This window comes from Battus philenor, unplaced genomic scaffold, assembly GCF_028537555.1.
Source record: "Battus philenor isolate CCGP_79_NKW_IND1 unplaced genomic scaffold, ilBatPhil1.0.hap1 SCAF_12, whole genome shotgun sequence".
Classification (NCBI taxonomy): Eukaryota; Metazoa; Arthropoda; class Insecta; order Lepidoptera; family Papilionidae; genus Battus; species Battus philenor.
This window is the reverse complement of record NW_027181674.1, coordinates 10,475,948-10,492,797: the sequence shown is the minus strand read 5'-3', so window position 1 is coordinate 10,492,797 and position 16,850 is coordinate 10,475,948. Positions and strand designations below refer to the sequence as shown.

Genomic DNA, 16,850 nt, shown 5'->3' with positions numbered 1-16,850 from the left:
AGTTACTAGATAAGAAAATCTGGCGTCCTCGGCGCTCTGCTGCCTTCAATCCTCGGAAGCTGTAAACGTATTGATAGATAAACAATGATCTTCTGCCATGTAATGCAAAAACATCGACATTCCACTGAGAACAAAGGAAGCAAAGGACACATCGCCATTAAGCTTAATAATGCTTTATTTCGGCAGATAGTAACAAAATAAGTTACGTCATATTGGTGGAAAACATACACCATCAAATTCAAATACAAACTCAAAATATTCTTATTCAAGATGGCAGTTACACGCGATTCTGCATTGTCGATTACTTTAACATTATAAGTAGTAAGCTACCATGGGTTCAACACTCAGATCTGCTGAAAAGAAGACTCAAAAGTCCGGAATACACTGTCAGAAACTCAAGAGTTACTCTTTTTAAATGAAATTCAACAATTATAGTTGTGTACAATATAATACTAACCATGTAAGTGACTCAATAAAATAAGTTCTATACATTTCGATCAACTAAAAACCCCTGCATGCTATAGTAAGATACTTTTAATTTTGTGTTTGAAACAAAGAAAGAGATTTAATTAGTACATAGGCTACATTCATTAAGCTCAAGTAAAATAAAACAAATATCGTGTTTAACAAATTCATTTAATAATTTACAATAAATAAAGACATATTTTAATTTTTTGTTTTTTCAATTGCCTTGCTTTCTTTATAGGTTAACATAATTCTTTAAAGATAAGTAAAAGAACTAAATAACAAAGTTTTTCAAAAGCAATTATAAAAAGAAATTGAATTCCCAATTACAGGTGCACGCACATCTTGATAGTAAAATGATTTTTTTACATTTCTTAAAAGTGAAAGATATTATTTAAAATAACGACCAAACAAGATTATTATGCTGATTGGGTACAAGATTCCTGAATATTATAATAAATGTAAGAACAAATATTAATTATTTTGAAATGACAACTCATTACTCAAAACTTATGTACACCATACATTTAAACACAAATTTTAATAACTGTATTTAAATATGTGAACAAAAAGTGTACCAACAAATGACTACAAATTGCAATAAGCTTTATGATCAAATTTAAAACCGAGTGTTCAAAAAACAAAGCGACTAAATAATTCTGTTTTATATTATATTTGAATATTTCGAAAACTTAAAAATATTCCATCCAGGTACTTACACTTTCCCAACTATACTTACGTTATATGGTAGTTAGGATTAATATTTTACAATAAAGAATTATAAAAAAATAAAAAAAATAAATATAAAAAAATCCCTAGGGCGATTAAACAAACATAATAATTTAATGTATCAATCACAAATAATTAAATATTTTAATACATTAATATACAGAAAAAGTTTAACTATAACGCATCTTATTTGTTTGCAGACATGTTAATATTCTATTTTTATATTTAATGTATTAGTATACTAATTAGACGAATTGTTATAATTAGTTAAGCGGCCTTATAATCTCCTTGGCAGTGATACCATCCGCCCTAAGCCTTGATAATAGAGATTTGTAAACCGTTGGTGAAAACGGTAGCACAACGCCACGATCTTGTATTTCTCCTGAAATTAAATAAAACCCATGATTGACGAAAACTTTCTGTAGGATTTTTTGTTATTAATTCTAATTTGTCTCGTTAGGATGTTTAGCCTAAATTTTTTTTTCTACTTTTCTACGTTAGCTGAGCGCAGACAGTAGAGAGAGGAATTTCCATTTCTTTATACGAATCTAACTTCTCCCAGCTACGAGTCATGCAACAGCATTTTATTATATACAAATTTTTCATATGGATAAAAGTAAGTACAGTTAAGTGCTTGAGCATTCAAGTCAATTAATATAGCAGAAATTCATTCAGGGACAAAATAAGTTTTGCTTTTTTAATAAGTATTTCAATCAAAGCCCTAATAATCAACAATTAAGCTAATCGTCATCATCATTTCAGAGTTAAGATGTAAAAAAATAAACAGTAAATTTTCCTTAATTATTTATATTTTGCATTATCTAAGTCCGCTGGTATTTGGGGCCTAACTAAACACAAAATTGTGTCGAACGTCATCATCGAATTCAAAAAAGTCGTTTCAACGTCAAAAACGATTTTTCTTTCTTACCATCAAGCAGCATTTTAGCAGCGATAGCGGTGGGCAGTCCGACAGTTCTTGCCATGGCAGTGTGTTGCAAGGGGTCGCCGCGCACAGTCATGGTGATCTCTCGCCGCTCGCGTCTCCCATCGCTCCACGTCACACCCACCTCGTGACGGAGGACAACAAAATCTGTTTCGTCTTTATCTAAAAACATAATTCGTAACATTTCATTAGTTATGAATGGTTACAAAAAAAAAATTTGTGAGTGGAAAGGAGGTACAGGAATAAAGTGACTGCTTTAAAAATGACTCACAAAGAAAAATACTTTAAACCTTTCCATATTTGACTCGTTTTTAAGCAATCTACACCTTTTTGGATGTCTATCATTATGTAATTTTTTCGATGGATATTTAAATAAAATGTTATTAAAAGCAAAGGTACATACCCAATTGAAGTCGCTTACTAAGGTAGTGGCTTATTGTGTCTAGCGGAGTGCCGCATTTGACGACCGTGTCATCGCTAAGGAGACCGAGGGATTCGAGCGCCTGTGCGCCCGAGACGCCGATCCTCTCCGAAAGTCTTGTTTTGAGATTCTCATAAAATATCGACGTGTCGAGAAGACCAAGTAATTCGCACGCGAATTGGCGCTAAAGAAAAAGATAATCGTTTTTTTAAGTAACACCTGACATAAAATTATAAACTCATCGATATTTAAGCGGTAAACGCTTAAAACGATATTTTTTTGGGAGGCGGTTAAAACTTCCTTCCTATGTAGTTTTAAAAAACTCTCAAAAAATCATATATTTGAATCAATCTTCCACAAAAAAAATAATAAGTTGTTGTTTGTTTTTTAAGAATAATATTTTCTTACCCAAGTAATTGAAGGCCCTTCTGGATGCAGCGATGGATGCGGATTGGGATCAATTAAACCAAATAATTGCATAGCTTTCATAGTATCCGCAAAACCTGGAAATTAAACGCCGCTTACAAAGGTTCACTTGTGCTTTTTCTAGGCTCCTCTGGCTTGTTAAGGATTGCCTCAGAAAATTATTTGGTAATATGCAGTGCTCGACGCAGTATTAAATAAATAAATCAAATACACAAAATTTACCTTTGTAACGAATAGTGCCCCGGAACATCGTATGAACATCCTCAATGCCGTACAATTCAGCATACTTGGTGCTGTCTCTGTTAGGAAAACCTTCAAAGGCAAATCCGGGTAAAAAGTCTAGTTCACGAGCCACTGACATGAGCTCCCCGCCACTCAAAACTTCAACGATCTGGTAAAAGCACAAGAAGGTTGTTTTTACTTTTCCTTTGCGTATACGTGATTGCTAATGCCGCAGTTTGTACCAAAAAATTTTTGAATTTAAAGCAAGTCCCTTACCTGGCCTCTACTCAGATATTTGGCACTGGAGATTGTATTTAGCAGTACTCCCCGAGGATTCCATGAGAATTTGTATCTTAATGCGTTATCACTGAATTCAGGAGCAGGCAAACCTAAAAATAAAATGTAATTGTAATTGTTGGAAGCGTATTAAACCACTGCTAACAATATTACTGTTACTGGTACTGCTATACATAATAACAAGATGATTTTAATAAAATGATTTATGTGCGGTAAATAATTCCAAAAGAGTTCATTGTTAAAAATGCTTTTCATTAATAATATTGCTATGTAATTGATTATAGTCCATTAGATACACTTGATTCTTTCTTAAGAAATTCAGGAATAGTTACCTCCGCAATAGGAGACAAACGAGTCGACTCTGCCGCCGTGATTTTGAATTTCGTGGATGCATTCAAGCGCCAGCAGATGGTCAATGCCCGGGTCAAGGCCGACTTCGTTAAGTAAAGTTACTCCTGCTTCTTTTGCTCTGGGAACATTATTTTTTATTTTTCATATCATATTAATGTACGTATCTGATTCATTAGATTGCTACTACAGTAAGTACGTTTTAAAAAATTTTAGTAAGAAAGGGACTTTTATATAGCTACTTCCGCTATGCAGCAGTAGTCGTGCAATGAAGTGCACCACCCACCAGCCCGCTGATAAATGCGCGTGCGGTAAACAATGCAAAACACAACTACCACCGTTAATTTACTCCACACTCTAATCCTCAGGAAATGTTACATCGACCAGTGCCAAACACCGAGTCTCGACCTGACTCGTGGTACCTCACTTCGAGCTTGATTGGTAAACTCACAGTCGCTCAACTAGCCATGGAGAAGACTGTGTTCAGGATATCTGTATGAGATTAAATCGGAAATGAGCAAAGCCGTAGACATACGAAAGTCACCGCCAAAGTACAAAAAAACAGGCGGCCGCTGGAGGCCTCGGGTACTGGTGAGGAGACCACGGGTTTTTGTCAAAGTCGTCTGAAAACGCTGGATGCAAATCGCTTCCTACCGGTCTTTTTGGAAAGTCAAGGGGGAAACCCATAAGCAATAGACGTTCTACGTCTGAAATCATTATGATTACCATAGGATCAAAAGTATTGATAGACTTTCCTGACTTCCTGCTCAGGAGTTGTTGAAACGAAGAACAATTGAGTTAATAAAAAAGACTTATTGAAAAATGCTACATAAAATTATGTGTATTCTCTACGTAAAGTGATGCCGTAACGTATGTGGTCCGTTGGACCGTATACCTATAATCATATTAAGATAATACCTTTTAATTGTCAGTAAAACAAAACTCTAGAACTAAGCCTATCTTTTCTTTCATGAAAAACTAATCTTTAATCCGTTTTCATTCGACCTAGCTTTTGACACTGATACGAGAATACGATAGTGTTATTATTTTTTTAATATAAAAGTAAGTCAAATGGTATCACAGTGATATTTATTATTATGAAAGTAGGTAATTGCGATTAATTATTTTGAAAACGTCGTATTTTGTATCTGTTTGTTATTCCGTGCAAGATAATGTTTTGAACATTATTCATAAAAGATAAAAAAAATTATCTGTTTGTTATGATATGATAAATAGGGAATTTATTAGGATTTAAACAAAATATTTGTTGAGACAAAAATAATAAAAAACATTACTTTATTATTCAAACAATAAATAAATATCAATTCTTACGAATAGGCTTTACCGAGCACTTTCGAAAAGTCAAAAGATTGATATAATGTACAATAGTTAAATATGTATTTGTACATAATGTCATTAGTCTTAATTTTCTCCATATACTATTGCCACAATCGAAAAATTGATTCTATCGAAAAATACATCGTAAGAAACACAATACTTAATATTTTATCCGCAAATTTACACATTACATGAGCATTGTCATAAATTTTCTAATTGTCACGGGAAAATCACCATGATACTAATTCCAGGCATAATGATTTTCAAAAAATTTTGAACACAAAGAAAAGCGGTCTTGAGAAGAGTACAATTAGGTTATATGAGATTTTACTGTTTATTATATACGCTGCTCCTCTGTAGTCGACTTACTGTGTACAAATTGACCACCTGCCAAGGATAGGCATGTTTACTAAATAATCTTTGATAAAATAATATGCTTTATTGATCAGTCTATTTTTAACATATAAACTTTTATATTTAACGGGTTAAGAAAAAATAGTTTCAAGGATTTTGCTATATATACCTTGTCCCAAAAACGATGATTTAACTTTATGTACAAGTAAATGAAAACTGGGTGTAACTTGCTTGTTTTTCCTTATTTTGTTAAAATAATGGAGCTTTTTTTATAATTTATGGAATTGTGAAAAATGAGGATTTTAATATAAATATGTTGTGATGCAGTATGACCGTTAGTGTATATATTAAGTCGACAAAGTGTACTTACGCGGAATGTAGTTCTTGGACTTCAGGCCTCACATACGAAGCGGTGACCATGTGGACCCCGGCGCTGACGCAAGCCCGCGCTACCGGGCCGTGGAGCTCGTACGGGAGCAAGGAGATTACAAGGCGCGAGCGTGAAGCCAGAGAACGCAGTGCCGAATCGTCGTTAGCTTCAATATACTCGGCGCTGACGCCGTACCGCTCCGCCAGAGAATCAGCTTCCTCTTTAATTTGCGACGCTGTTCGGATCAAAAAAATAATAACTATTATTACAAATACTTTTGCACCCATATCTAGATTATTCTACTTTTAAATATGTTCCTCATCATCGTGATATCATATCAGCCGATAGGCGCCTAATTCAAGGAATAGGCCTTCCCCAAAGATCGCAACGATGTATAGTTCCCACATACACATCTACTGACTTTCCCCAAACTTAGCTATTTCGTCGGTCCACCTAGTGAGGGGCCCACGCCGCATCTATCAGCTCGTAGTCGCTACTCGAGAACCTTCCATCCTCGAGGGCCGTCGCTTGCACGACTGATGTGCCCTGGTACTTCAGACGAGCAATTCTTCGAGATACGTCGGTGACCTTGGTTCTACAGCGGATCTTCTCATTTCATTAGATCTCGCTACGAAACTCCGAATATAGCTTTGACCATTGGTCTCTGGCGAACCTTAATCTTAAATATAATTAATTTAATAGACGTACAGGGCTTCTCTATATATATAGTTATTGCGAAGGAAACCTGTGCAGCATCGCATTTCCGACAGCCACCTTCATTAACATAATATGATCTTGTGATCCATAGGCCTAGTTTTCATTGTATGTGGCGCATTTTAACTAACTCACCATGGTCCTAGAAATGACTATTTGCAGCAGAAATAATCAAATACATAACAATCGTTATTAACAGCCTAATGGCACGCACCAACAGTAACAGCGACGTTTTTGTCCCTCGCCAAGTATTCCACAACCGGTCCGGAAACAAGCCCGCTACCCAGAATGAGCACAGGCGTCTGTTGCTCCTGACCTTCCACCTTGTGTCGGGAACGACTGCAAACAATATCAAGTGCATTAAAATCTTTCCATAATCATTAATCGTAAGCAATGTATGGTATGGTAAACAAAACAATCATTCTGCAACGAAAAGCTGAAAATAAAATTATAAAACATATATATAACTTAAAAATAGTTATCCAACTCACGAATAGACAGTAACACACATGACGTTAATATTTAAAACATTATAAACTAAATTTGTAATCATTGCTATTTACTTTATCACAAGCAACAAGTAGCCGATGTCCGAATGTTTAGAGTTGAAATCTAATTGTTTATTCCTGCGCAAGTTCGAATCCTGGCCTTAGCAAAAGAAATAGTAATTTTTTCAAATTCGTCATAATTTACGAATTTCGAGGCTTACTTTATAAACAAATAACGATATTTAACCGAACTACTTTAAATTATTGAAATTTGTTATATAAATTTAATTTTCGCAAGTCATAACGACAAAGCCTTGAAAGTATTTTTCTCATTAATGGTCAATTTTCATTTAAAAAGTAAATTAGCTATAAACACTTATAATTAAAACAATTTTCACTATAAAGCGGATATAAAACTAAATTTTAAATACTTACGTATTAGTCATACGGAGCTCATTGATGTATTCAAAGGACGGCGTCAGTTTACCATTGCTTGTAATTATCGCCTGTTAATAAAAAAAATAATTTACGAGACTGAAACGTTTTGCGTAAAGTGATAATATTCTGAAAATAGTTAACGACTTACGCCTTGCACTACAGGAGAAAATTCGTGCGCTTCCAAAGGTTTAGTAGCATCAGATTTCATGATGTCCTCGGCGTAAGGAAACAGTAAATCGCCGAAAAAGTCCGTGGACTCCCTAGGCAACTGAGTAGGCATATTGTCTATAGAGCATACCAGTACCCCAGGACCTTTGAAACTGAAAACCAAAGGATACGTATATCTTAGACACTTAATTATAGTCACTTTTATTACTATTACCAAGTTTGTACATACCTACATAGCTAACGGAAAATTAGAATTTCTTTTATATATATTTTCAGGACTGTCCGTGATTTAAATAATTTTCTTGAATCTCATAATCCATTAATTGATCTGGATTACGATGAATTATCAATTTATTTCGCACTAAGGGGCCAACGATAAGGAAGTCGGTCTCAAAAGATTGCTTTAATCAATGCTTATCGTAACACATTTTCATCACATTAATATTTAAAGTGATAAGATATGATATACTCAGTACTCTTTCCTTTTCACCAAGTTTTGCAAGATTTTTTGTATTATTATTAACCGTTTATGGCAGGTCCCTTTTACAAATTTTTAATTTTAATATGGTCAAAAATGTATCGTGTCTATTGCCTCAATATATTAAACGAGAAGCGCAGTATAAATATCTTTTTTGTTCCTTTTATGGTACAAATTTATATAAGGACACTATTACTAATTTTTGATTAAATTAAAATATGAAAGATTTCTAACCTTTTTGTATCCTTATTCCTATCGGCGTCGTAGAGACAAAAAGGTGTATCAATAGTAGTGCATTCGTTCATGAACTCAATCGAACCTCCAGGGTCTGCTGATATGTCGCAAATAGCCAGCATTCTGCAAACAAAAGTAAACATCATCGACCCCTTTATATTCTCTCTCCTTGAGAACTTATCAACTATGCTACATACTGGCAAACAAACGCGGATTCAATTAATAATTTAATCGAACTCAATATTTTTTTTTTAATTTCACAAAATAGTTCTTACATTTTACAATATTTTATATCCATACAATAAAATGTTAAAAAATAATGTTAGTAAAAATATGGTAAAGTACTCGGATCCTTTTCTTTTTACTTGTTTCTAAAACTAATACCTGTATTATTAAATGCAAGTAAGTAAAAATGAACGACCGTAAATTTAAACTGTGTTCGCTCTACATTACTTAAAAAATAGTAATAACCATCTACAGCATTAATTCAGTAGTAAACTGCTCCTCGTGCCGATTTTTAATTTATTGTTATTTTATATGTACGCAATTGTTCGGTGTTATTGTTGTTATTGTTTTAAATAGAAAATCTACACACCGATAAGAGTGTAAGGTCAAATACTTCACGTACTTGTCATCCGTAATCATTTCGTTATAAAGATAACAATTTGCGAATAATAAAATAATTTCATCAAATCCACATTCTATCGAGGCTTTTTAATATTAATTGTCACAATTTCGTCATCAAACCTGTGGGGTAATGCCGGTGCTCCAACGCTTTTCGGTAACCATGGAGTGTGCGAAGGTAGAAACAGATGTTTTGCATCAGGTATTGTTAGCAGTTTTGGACTGTCCACCGCCCAATAGATGCAGTTCACGAGAACCGACGTGTATGGCGCTATCTGTGTTGTTTTTAAAAGGTAAACAATATGAAAAATAAAGCTTAAAATAAAATTATTACAATAATTTTGTATTTTTTTCTTGCATTACTATTTAACTGTTTTTTATTCAATCGGTGTTAAAATTATTAATTAAAATTCAATAATTAATTTTATTTTTTCTTGTCTTTTTTATAAATATAGTATTGACAAAAACGTTACAAGAGCTACTGAAAATATTTTTGATCGAAAAAGAAAAGTATTTAGACCGTTTGTGCAAATGTAGAAATGTATCTTTCTGGATGTTCTTCGTACTCCTGATGATCATATCCACCTCCATTCTTCCTGACGAGGTGGTGCCGACGTCGTACTTCACAACCATATATTTTGTTTGGACCTTAAAGTTCATTAACTTTAAATAATTTGATTCGATCGATAGAGGTGCTATGACATTAATAAATATATTTTTTTAATTCATGTTATAATTAATAATAGGCCCTTTACATATAAATCTTTTTTAATTGATGCATATATTCAAACTTAAAATTTTACTTACTTCCATGTTCTGCCACTTTCCTTAACATCTCAGGTGGTACGTATTCATGAGGTAGTTCGTGAAAAATTTCTTGGCTGCCCTATAATTAATACCTTATATTAATAAAACAATTATAAAATCCATATCGTTAAAGAATTTTTAAAAGATAATTTATTTACCTGAGACACATTTCCTGAACCAGTGAAAACAAAAGTCAATGGTCCAAGAGACTTTGGCATCATACCGAGGGCGACCTCGTAGCCTGCATCTCGTATCGCTTGTCGCGCCATGCTCGAATTTCTGTAGTTGTGTGCTGGACCAACGTGCTGTCCGAAATACAATAATTTTTTTCAATTTCAAATTAAATTATATGCGTTAATAAAAAAAAATTCGTTTGCAAATGATATGAAAATAAAAATTATTTGATAACATGGTAACTTAGAATATTTGCTTTAAAATTTTTTAAAAGTATTAATCAATTAATTCAGCGTGGTTTTTAAGTGTTACTGTTTTGAGAACAAAAAATAACACGTTTTTTTAAAGTCAGTTCAGTTTTAAAAATTGCTAAGTTATTAATATAACATAATGCGTTTGTCAAATTCTATGACCTTATTACTTAGAAGTAAATATTATTTGTTACTGAAATTCAATGACAGACTGCAATGATGATTATTATGAAATGTTGTCTGTTACAGTTTTACATAAAAAACAATTTAGAGTGTTTCTTTACCAATAATATATTCAACGAAATTTATTACCATGAAAGGCGTATGATGTCCCAATGCAAGCAACCGCAGCCCGAGTCCGTGCAATATATTGATCATGCCGGCAACACCAGCATATTTTCCAAATGCCACTACCCTGTTACCGGCATCGTCCATTAGCTTTTCGTAGTCTATTAAACGGATGTTCTAAAATTTGACAAATGAAGGTCATGTTCTTAACCGTTCCTATTATATTAGGGGAACCGGAAAGTAATGTCGCTTTTTTAAGTTAAATTCACACGACTACATTTTTAACAAGTTTTTATTTGTAATCAGCAATATATTCAACTTCGTTATCAACAATTTTTTGCCATCTAGTATACAAATATTCAATGCTGGAGCGGTAAAAATCAATCGGTTTTTCTGTAAAATTTGTCGACAAAAAGGACATAACTTTCCAGTCCCCTTAAAAGCTCTACGTTCTAAATCATAGGAAATATCAAATTAAGTCATTAAATACTAACATTTTGACCGACGTCCGCTACGTTATTTGCAATTACAACAAAAATTGCTAAACGTTACTTGACATTTATACTTCAGATTCAATAATATTGTATTGAATGAGAGAGTTTTACAAAGTTTTAACAATAAGAACAATATAACTCTTGTCACTTACTTTCGCAAGAATGGCATCTAACATAGGCATGTTAGCCTCTTGCGCTTTGATTGTATGGGAAAAAAAGCAATAGGTCTTATTCGGAATAAGGAGATCAACCGGAGTCTGCTTAACACCAAATATCACACTGGCTTCACTGATGTCCTCCTGGATAATCGCCCCTGCGTTCAGATAAGACTAAAACATACAAAACGTAAGATAAAACTGAATTAGTGATCATCAACTATCTTTTATGGTTAAAGGAACTCCGCGTGCGCGTAGCGGCGTTTTCTAAGTTCCGACTTGGGTCATATATGGACAAACATACTTAATTAATGCAAATGATATTTATTTTGTACAAGGTTTATCATGAAAATAAGGCATCTTTAATTTTTACCTGCATTGGATAAGCACGTCGGTTAGAAGGTTGCACTATAACTTTGACGCCCTGCCGCACAAACCGATTGACGTTCGCCGGCGAGAAAGGGGCGCGCCTCTCCCATACTGATTGATCTTCTCTTCGTATTGCTATAACCCGTCGCGGCTAAAACACCACTGATGTTTTATACGTCGCCTATGAGTTATGCTTCAATTACAATTATCATTACTATTACTAAAATAGGTTGTTATTAAAGCCACGCTAAAATACACTAAACAGCTTGCTATGGAGCATTCTCACATTGTAACCTTATTGTAATATAAAATAATTATATTGTTGTGTGTGTGTTCAACATTGTTCAAGTCGTGTCTTTTCACATGTTGTGTAAGACAATGTATACAATAAAGAACATATAGTACTTACAATATAAATAAATGAAAAAGCAACAGTGTATATTTGCAAAAGTTGACCAACTTAGAGATAGTTGATAAACAGTTCGCTAATTATTATCTTTTATCTCAGCCTTAACAAAGTGTACAAAAACAACTGATAAAAACTAAACGAATGTTAGAATTTTCTGTAATATTATTGATAATCTTTAAGCACAATTAGTTACCTCGTGCTCTAACCCACAAACATATAGAAAGAAACGTATCTTTTTTGAAATAACTTTTGCAACAAGAACAGGAAATACAGACCTGAAACTTTGCTCTGTTTGGAAAAGTTTGTAGGGGCAACATTAAATCATCGTCAGCGACGCATCGAAAAAGGGAAATTGACAGAAATAAAATTGTTCATTTACGTCGGTATAACATATATACACGCGAAGCTCGGATAAATAATATTTATACATTAGAAGTAGTAAGAAGACTTCGTGTTGTTACTACCTCAAGACCCTCTGGCTCTAGAAAGAATCCCACGAGTTATTACTCATCACTTTTATTAATAGTTAGTAGATAAATAATGTTAATTATTATATTTTAAGCTAGCAAATATCTCTGTGCTTCTCAGGGAACGAACATCGGTTCTTTGTGGTATTTTCAGAATTCTAGAATTTGTCCATTTACACACAAAAGGATACGAAGAAAACAGCAAGGAAAACAATATCACCAAGCAAGTTTTTAGAAAAAATGCCATTCAGTGGATCAATAATGATATTTAAGCAAGTTGCATAATTTGTTAGTGTATATTATTATATCGTGTAATATCTAGTATCTATACTAGGCCTAAATTGTGTCTGAGATATCAGAGAGTTCTATTCTATTACAAGACACATTATAATTCTGAAAGAAAAGGAAGAAAGCAATGTAGTTTATAGTAATAGAGTCATAACAATGATGGTTATTATTATTAAAATATTAAAACTTGCAGCCGAGATTTTAATAGATTATGTATGGAACGTGGCTTGAACGAAAACACAATCACGATTTCCAGCTTATGGAAGTTACAAGTTTTAGTACGTAGAAAAATTATTCTTCACATATCGAACTATTTTTAATAAATTTGTTTTATTTTTGTATGCTAATCTTATCTGCTAAGCTAATCTTATTTATTGTGAAGGCTAAAAAATTGATTTTAGCCTAAATCCACGACTATATTTTTTTTTTACAGATAGTTGTACTTATATTTTACGTTTAATTTAATTAAAGGACGAAGTATTTATGCTGTAATCAGACCTCTACACCATTTTTCTCTAATCAATCGAATTCCTATCAGTTTCACGGATCTATTTTTTTTTATTTAAATAGTTTAAAAACTGAAGGTTTTTGTGCAACTTTTATTGGTGTTTTATGTCATGTATTTTGTGTACTTTCATATTCTTGCTTTTTATTTGTTTTTATTGCATCTTGTAGCGGAGGTTTTGCTTACATTTTCTTTAACTTTAGTTGTATTCTAGCACACGTTGCTCGCGAGTCACCCAAATGTTTTATAAAAATATTCGAATGTGTTACAAATTTTTCTAAAAACCTTACGAAATGATACATTCTTAAATCTTTATATTTCTTTATAATATGACTGACGTCCCATCCCCAATCGTATTAATGACTTTCTTTGAAATATATTTGGTCAACAAACTTTGAAAATTTTGCTAATGTTTTTCGTTATTATCATTAACTATACTCTTTACAACACTGATTGCGTGGTATTATCTGGGTCATGCAAATATGGCATTATCCTATTGCGTCACGAATGCTTTTTATTTTACGTTGGAGCTTGCCCTCTAAAGTCACAATTTTCCAATATGTCATCGTCTAATCAGGGGACAAATTTATAAAAATTATAAATGTAACGTTATCAAACATAATATTTGTTTTAAGTCTTTCTTTTAAACTTTTTATTTTTTGTGCCTATTTTTACAATAAATTACACTATTATGTTAATTTGTGCTGAAATATGCTGTCACAGTTTTATTCATCGGTGTTATAATCTCCTACTAACATGTGTCCTATAATAATGTTTTGGCCTTAACTTTAATTTTCTTACTTTGGGTATTTGGATATTTTAGCGATAGTATCAACGAGTCTATGATATTTTTCGCAATTGTAAACATGGAACGTTGATTAATTCTTAAAATATTTCTTTTAATAAAAATGTACGAAAAAAATTGGAGGAAAATTATGAAACTTGAGTGTTTCTAAAAATAAAAAATTAAGCGACGAGGGGACCATTGCCTTATAGTAAATACTCCTACTTAGTGTGCACAGCGTATAAATGTACGGCGTATTGTATGTACAGTATCTTCTTAAATCAACAATCAATAGTATTGTAACAGAGTAAAAAAAAAGTAAATAGTATTGTAACATATTAAGCTAGTACGTTTGGATTTTATTTTAATAAAAGATTTTTATTTAAATGTTTGGACAATTTTCAATATAAATTCATATTATTTACAAATATATTAATTTTTCGATCCTGTGTTATAAAATACAATTATTGAGTTCAATTTACGTGAAGCAATCAAAGTAAATCAACGACTACTTAAACTCATTAAAACAAGCAACTGCATGCAACACAGATAAGGTTATTGTTAAATAATAAACAAAAAAGACAAACAAGATACGGAATTGTTTCCATCGTAACACACAACATACTATCAATCGTAAAATAAGATAATAGTTCTGGAAAATTATAGATTATGTAATAATCGATAGTTAGCTAATATATGTAAAAATTGTATCATTTATCGTTATCATACATAATTTTTTCTATCAATATAGTTTAGTAGTATTATTTACCTTACTTGAAAATTACAATTAAAAACAAGCCCTTGAAGACACTAGCAATGATCCAGGACTCGTTTCATGTTTACTATTCCATCGTAAGAGATAAACAATAGATAATATTTAACTCTATATATATAATTTACTCATCTAAAAATATTTTTATGTAGTAGTTATAAAGTTCTTTTCATGTACAAAATAATTAATTTTAAAGAAGTAACCATGTCTATTAAATAGTCAAGTTTATTACCATTGCCATGTAATATAAAATGAAACACGCTGAGATTGCCCTCCAATTATCTAAATACGGTCCTATCAACATCTTTCATTAGGGTAAACAGGTAAGCGTGAAGTGGTAAAGGCCGCAGCCACGGCGCTATGCTGATGTTTTTCCGTTAGATATGAATATTTTATATCTTTTTTTATATGACCATTACTAGAAAAATTATGTGTAAATATAAATAAATGTTTAAAACAAAGCATAATTTTTCTCTATTTCAGAAAATGAGAAAAAATATCTCATAACCTTTTAGTAACCAAACCCTGCTGGACACATTTCATAAGATTTAACCTATTACAATCTTAATTCATTAGTATTTTGTTTTCCTTGTACCTTATAGTATCTTGTGTGGTTAGATTTTGTACGTAAATGACCCGAGGCCCACTTTATTTTAAAGATTAAAAAAATAACAAAAACATTTGGCTTTTCATAAACATAAAAAAAAATATTTGTTTCTCTTTATTGTAATAAAAAGAGCAAATTTAATAAGAATACTTGTATCTGATATCAAAAATTTAAAAAAATGTTTTTATTCAAAAAAATACTTTGATTGCGATGAATCACAAACAACTAGTACAAAGAACTACACAAACATAATTCGTCTTTTCAGAGACGTGAATTTATTACCACATGAAACCTTTCTTAATGCGAGGATAACACAGGAGAGACTCTGGAGACTCGAAAATGGTTATTGTTGAGATTATAAATATAGACGTAAAACAAGACACGATTTTTCATTCGATGACTCTATTTCTATCACCATAATTTAAAATTATCATACATAAATACTGTTGCCTAACCAATTTTTGTGCATTGCAAACCTATCACGTACATTAACAATTTTGCTAATAATCATCCCTAAAATTCTGTTTACCATCATAACAATAATAACTTAAAACATAATTTTGTTTCTGCCTACTTTTTAATTCAATAAATTGGTTTGCTCCCATATTTATTAACATTGATAAAGATTCTATGCGTAAATGTTAAATTAAAAATAACAACTTGTTTAAATAAATATCAAATTTCTTTGCCTAATCTTTATTAATAAGATCTTAAATGGAAGATAAGTAAATATATATTTTTACCAAAACAGTTTTCATTAACTCTGTAATTAAAAAGCCAACTGTACATACCTTGGAAGTTGAAAGAGACAAACTTCTTATGAAATGCCTCTGGGTTCGATAATTTGCAACTTTTAATAACATTTTTTATTATTTTATATATAAGTAAAAATAAAAAATTGAAAAAATTCTTTCTTAAACCAATTTAGTCCGCTTATTGCGAAGCGTGTAAGTCATGTATATGTTTGTGATTTACTGACGTCTCGATCGGAGTTCCTCACACAAAACATACAATATCGAAATGACGTTTTATCTATAAACGATTATAATAGAATTTTACGTTGTCTTATTGCCGTTCGTAGTTCAAAACATGTCGTAATTTTTGTCGCACACCTATCACTTTTCACATACAAAAATCCTGAAAATGTTTTCGTTACCGATTACTCTTAACGTTTCAACATTGTTGTATCAGGCGATTAATTTTCGATCTACTTTAATACTATGAATACGAACCCTTAAACCAAAAACCAACTAATTTTTGAAATACAAATTTTTCGATAGCAACCATTTGCCGTTTTAATAAATAAAATAATCAAAATGGTTACTAAATGGTAAATACCACAATTTGCCATATCGTCTACTCCGTGCTCTAATTCCATGTAGCCTTACAAAACTCACCATCTCACATAAAATTGTCCAAGTCT

General features: G+C 32.0%; 1 protein-coding gene across 1 annotated transcript; it reads right to left on the bottom strand.

Moving 5' to 3' along the window:
* Positions 1-967: 967 nt before the first annotated feature.
* On the bottom strand, positions 968-16,398 carry LKRSDH (lysine ketoglutarate reductase/saccharopine dehydrogenase). The gene is made up of 20 exons (XM_068776267.1): positions 16,219-16,398; positions 11,600-11,746; positions 11,224-11,400; positions 10,602-10,754; positions 10,023-10,169; positions 9,865-9,943; positions 9,578-9,705; positions 9,181-9,332; positions 8,434-8,556; positions 7,702-7,873; positions 7,551-7,621; positions 6,842-6,966; positions 5,914-6,148; positions 3,836-3,972; positions 3,483-3,595; positions 3,207-3,375; positions 2,967-3,061; positions 2,541-2,742; positions 2,123-2,299; positions 968-1,576 (listed from the first exon to the last, which is right to left on the bottom strand). Exons 1-20 carry the CDS (start codon positions 16,288-16,290, stop codon positions 1,458-1,460), a joined length of 2,793 nt encoding a protein of 930 aa, XP_068632368.1. The 5' UTR covers positions 16,291-16,398; the 3' UTR covers positions 968-1,457.
* Between the last annotated feature and the right edge of the window lie 452 nt (positions 16,399-16,850).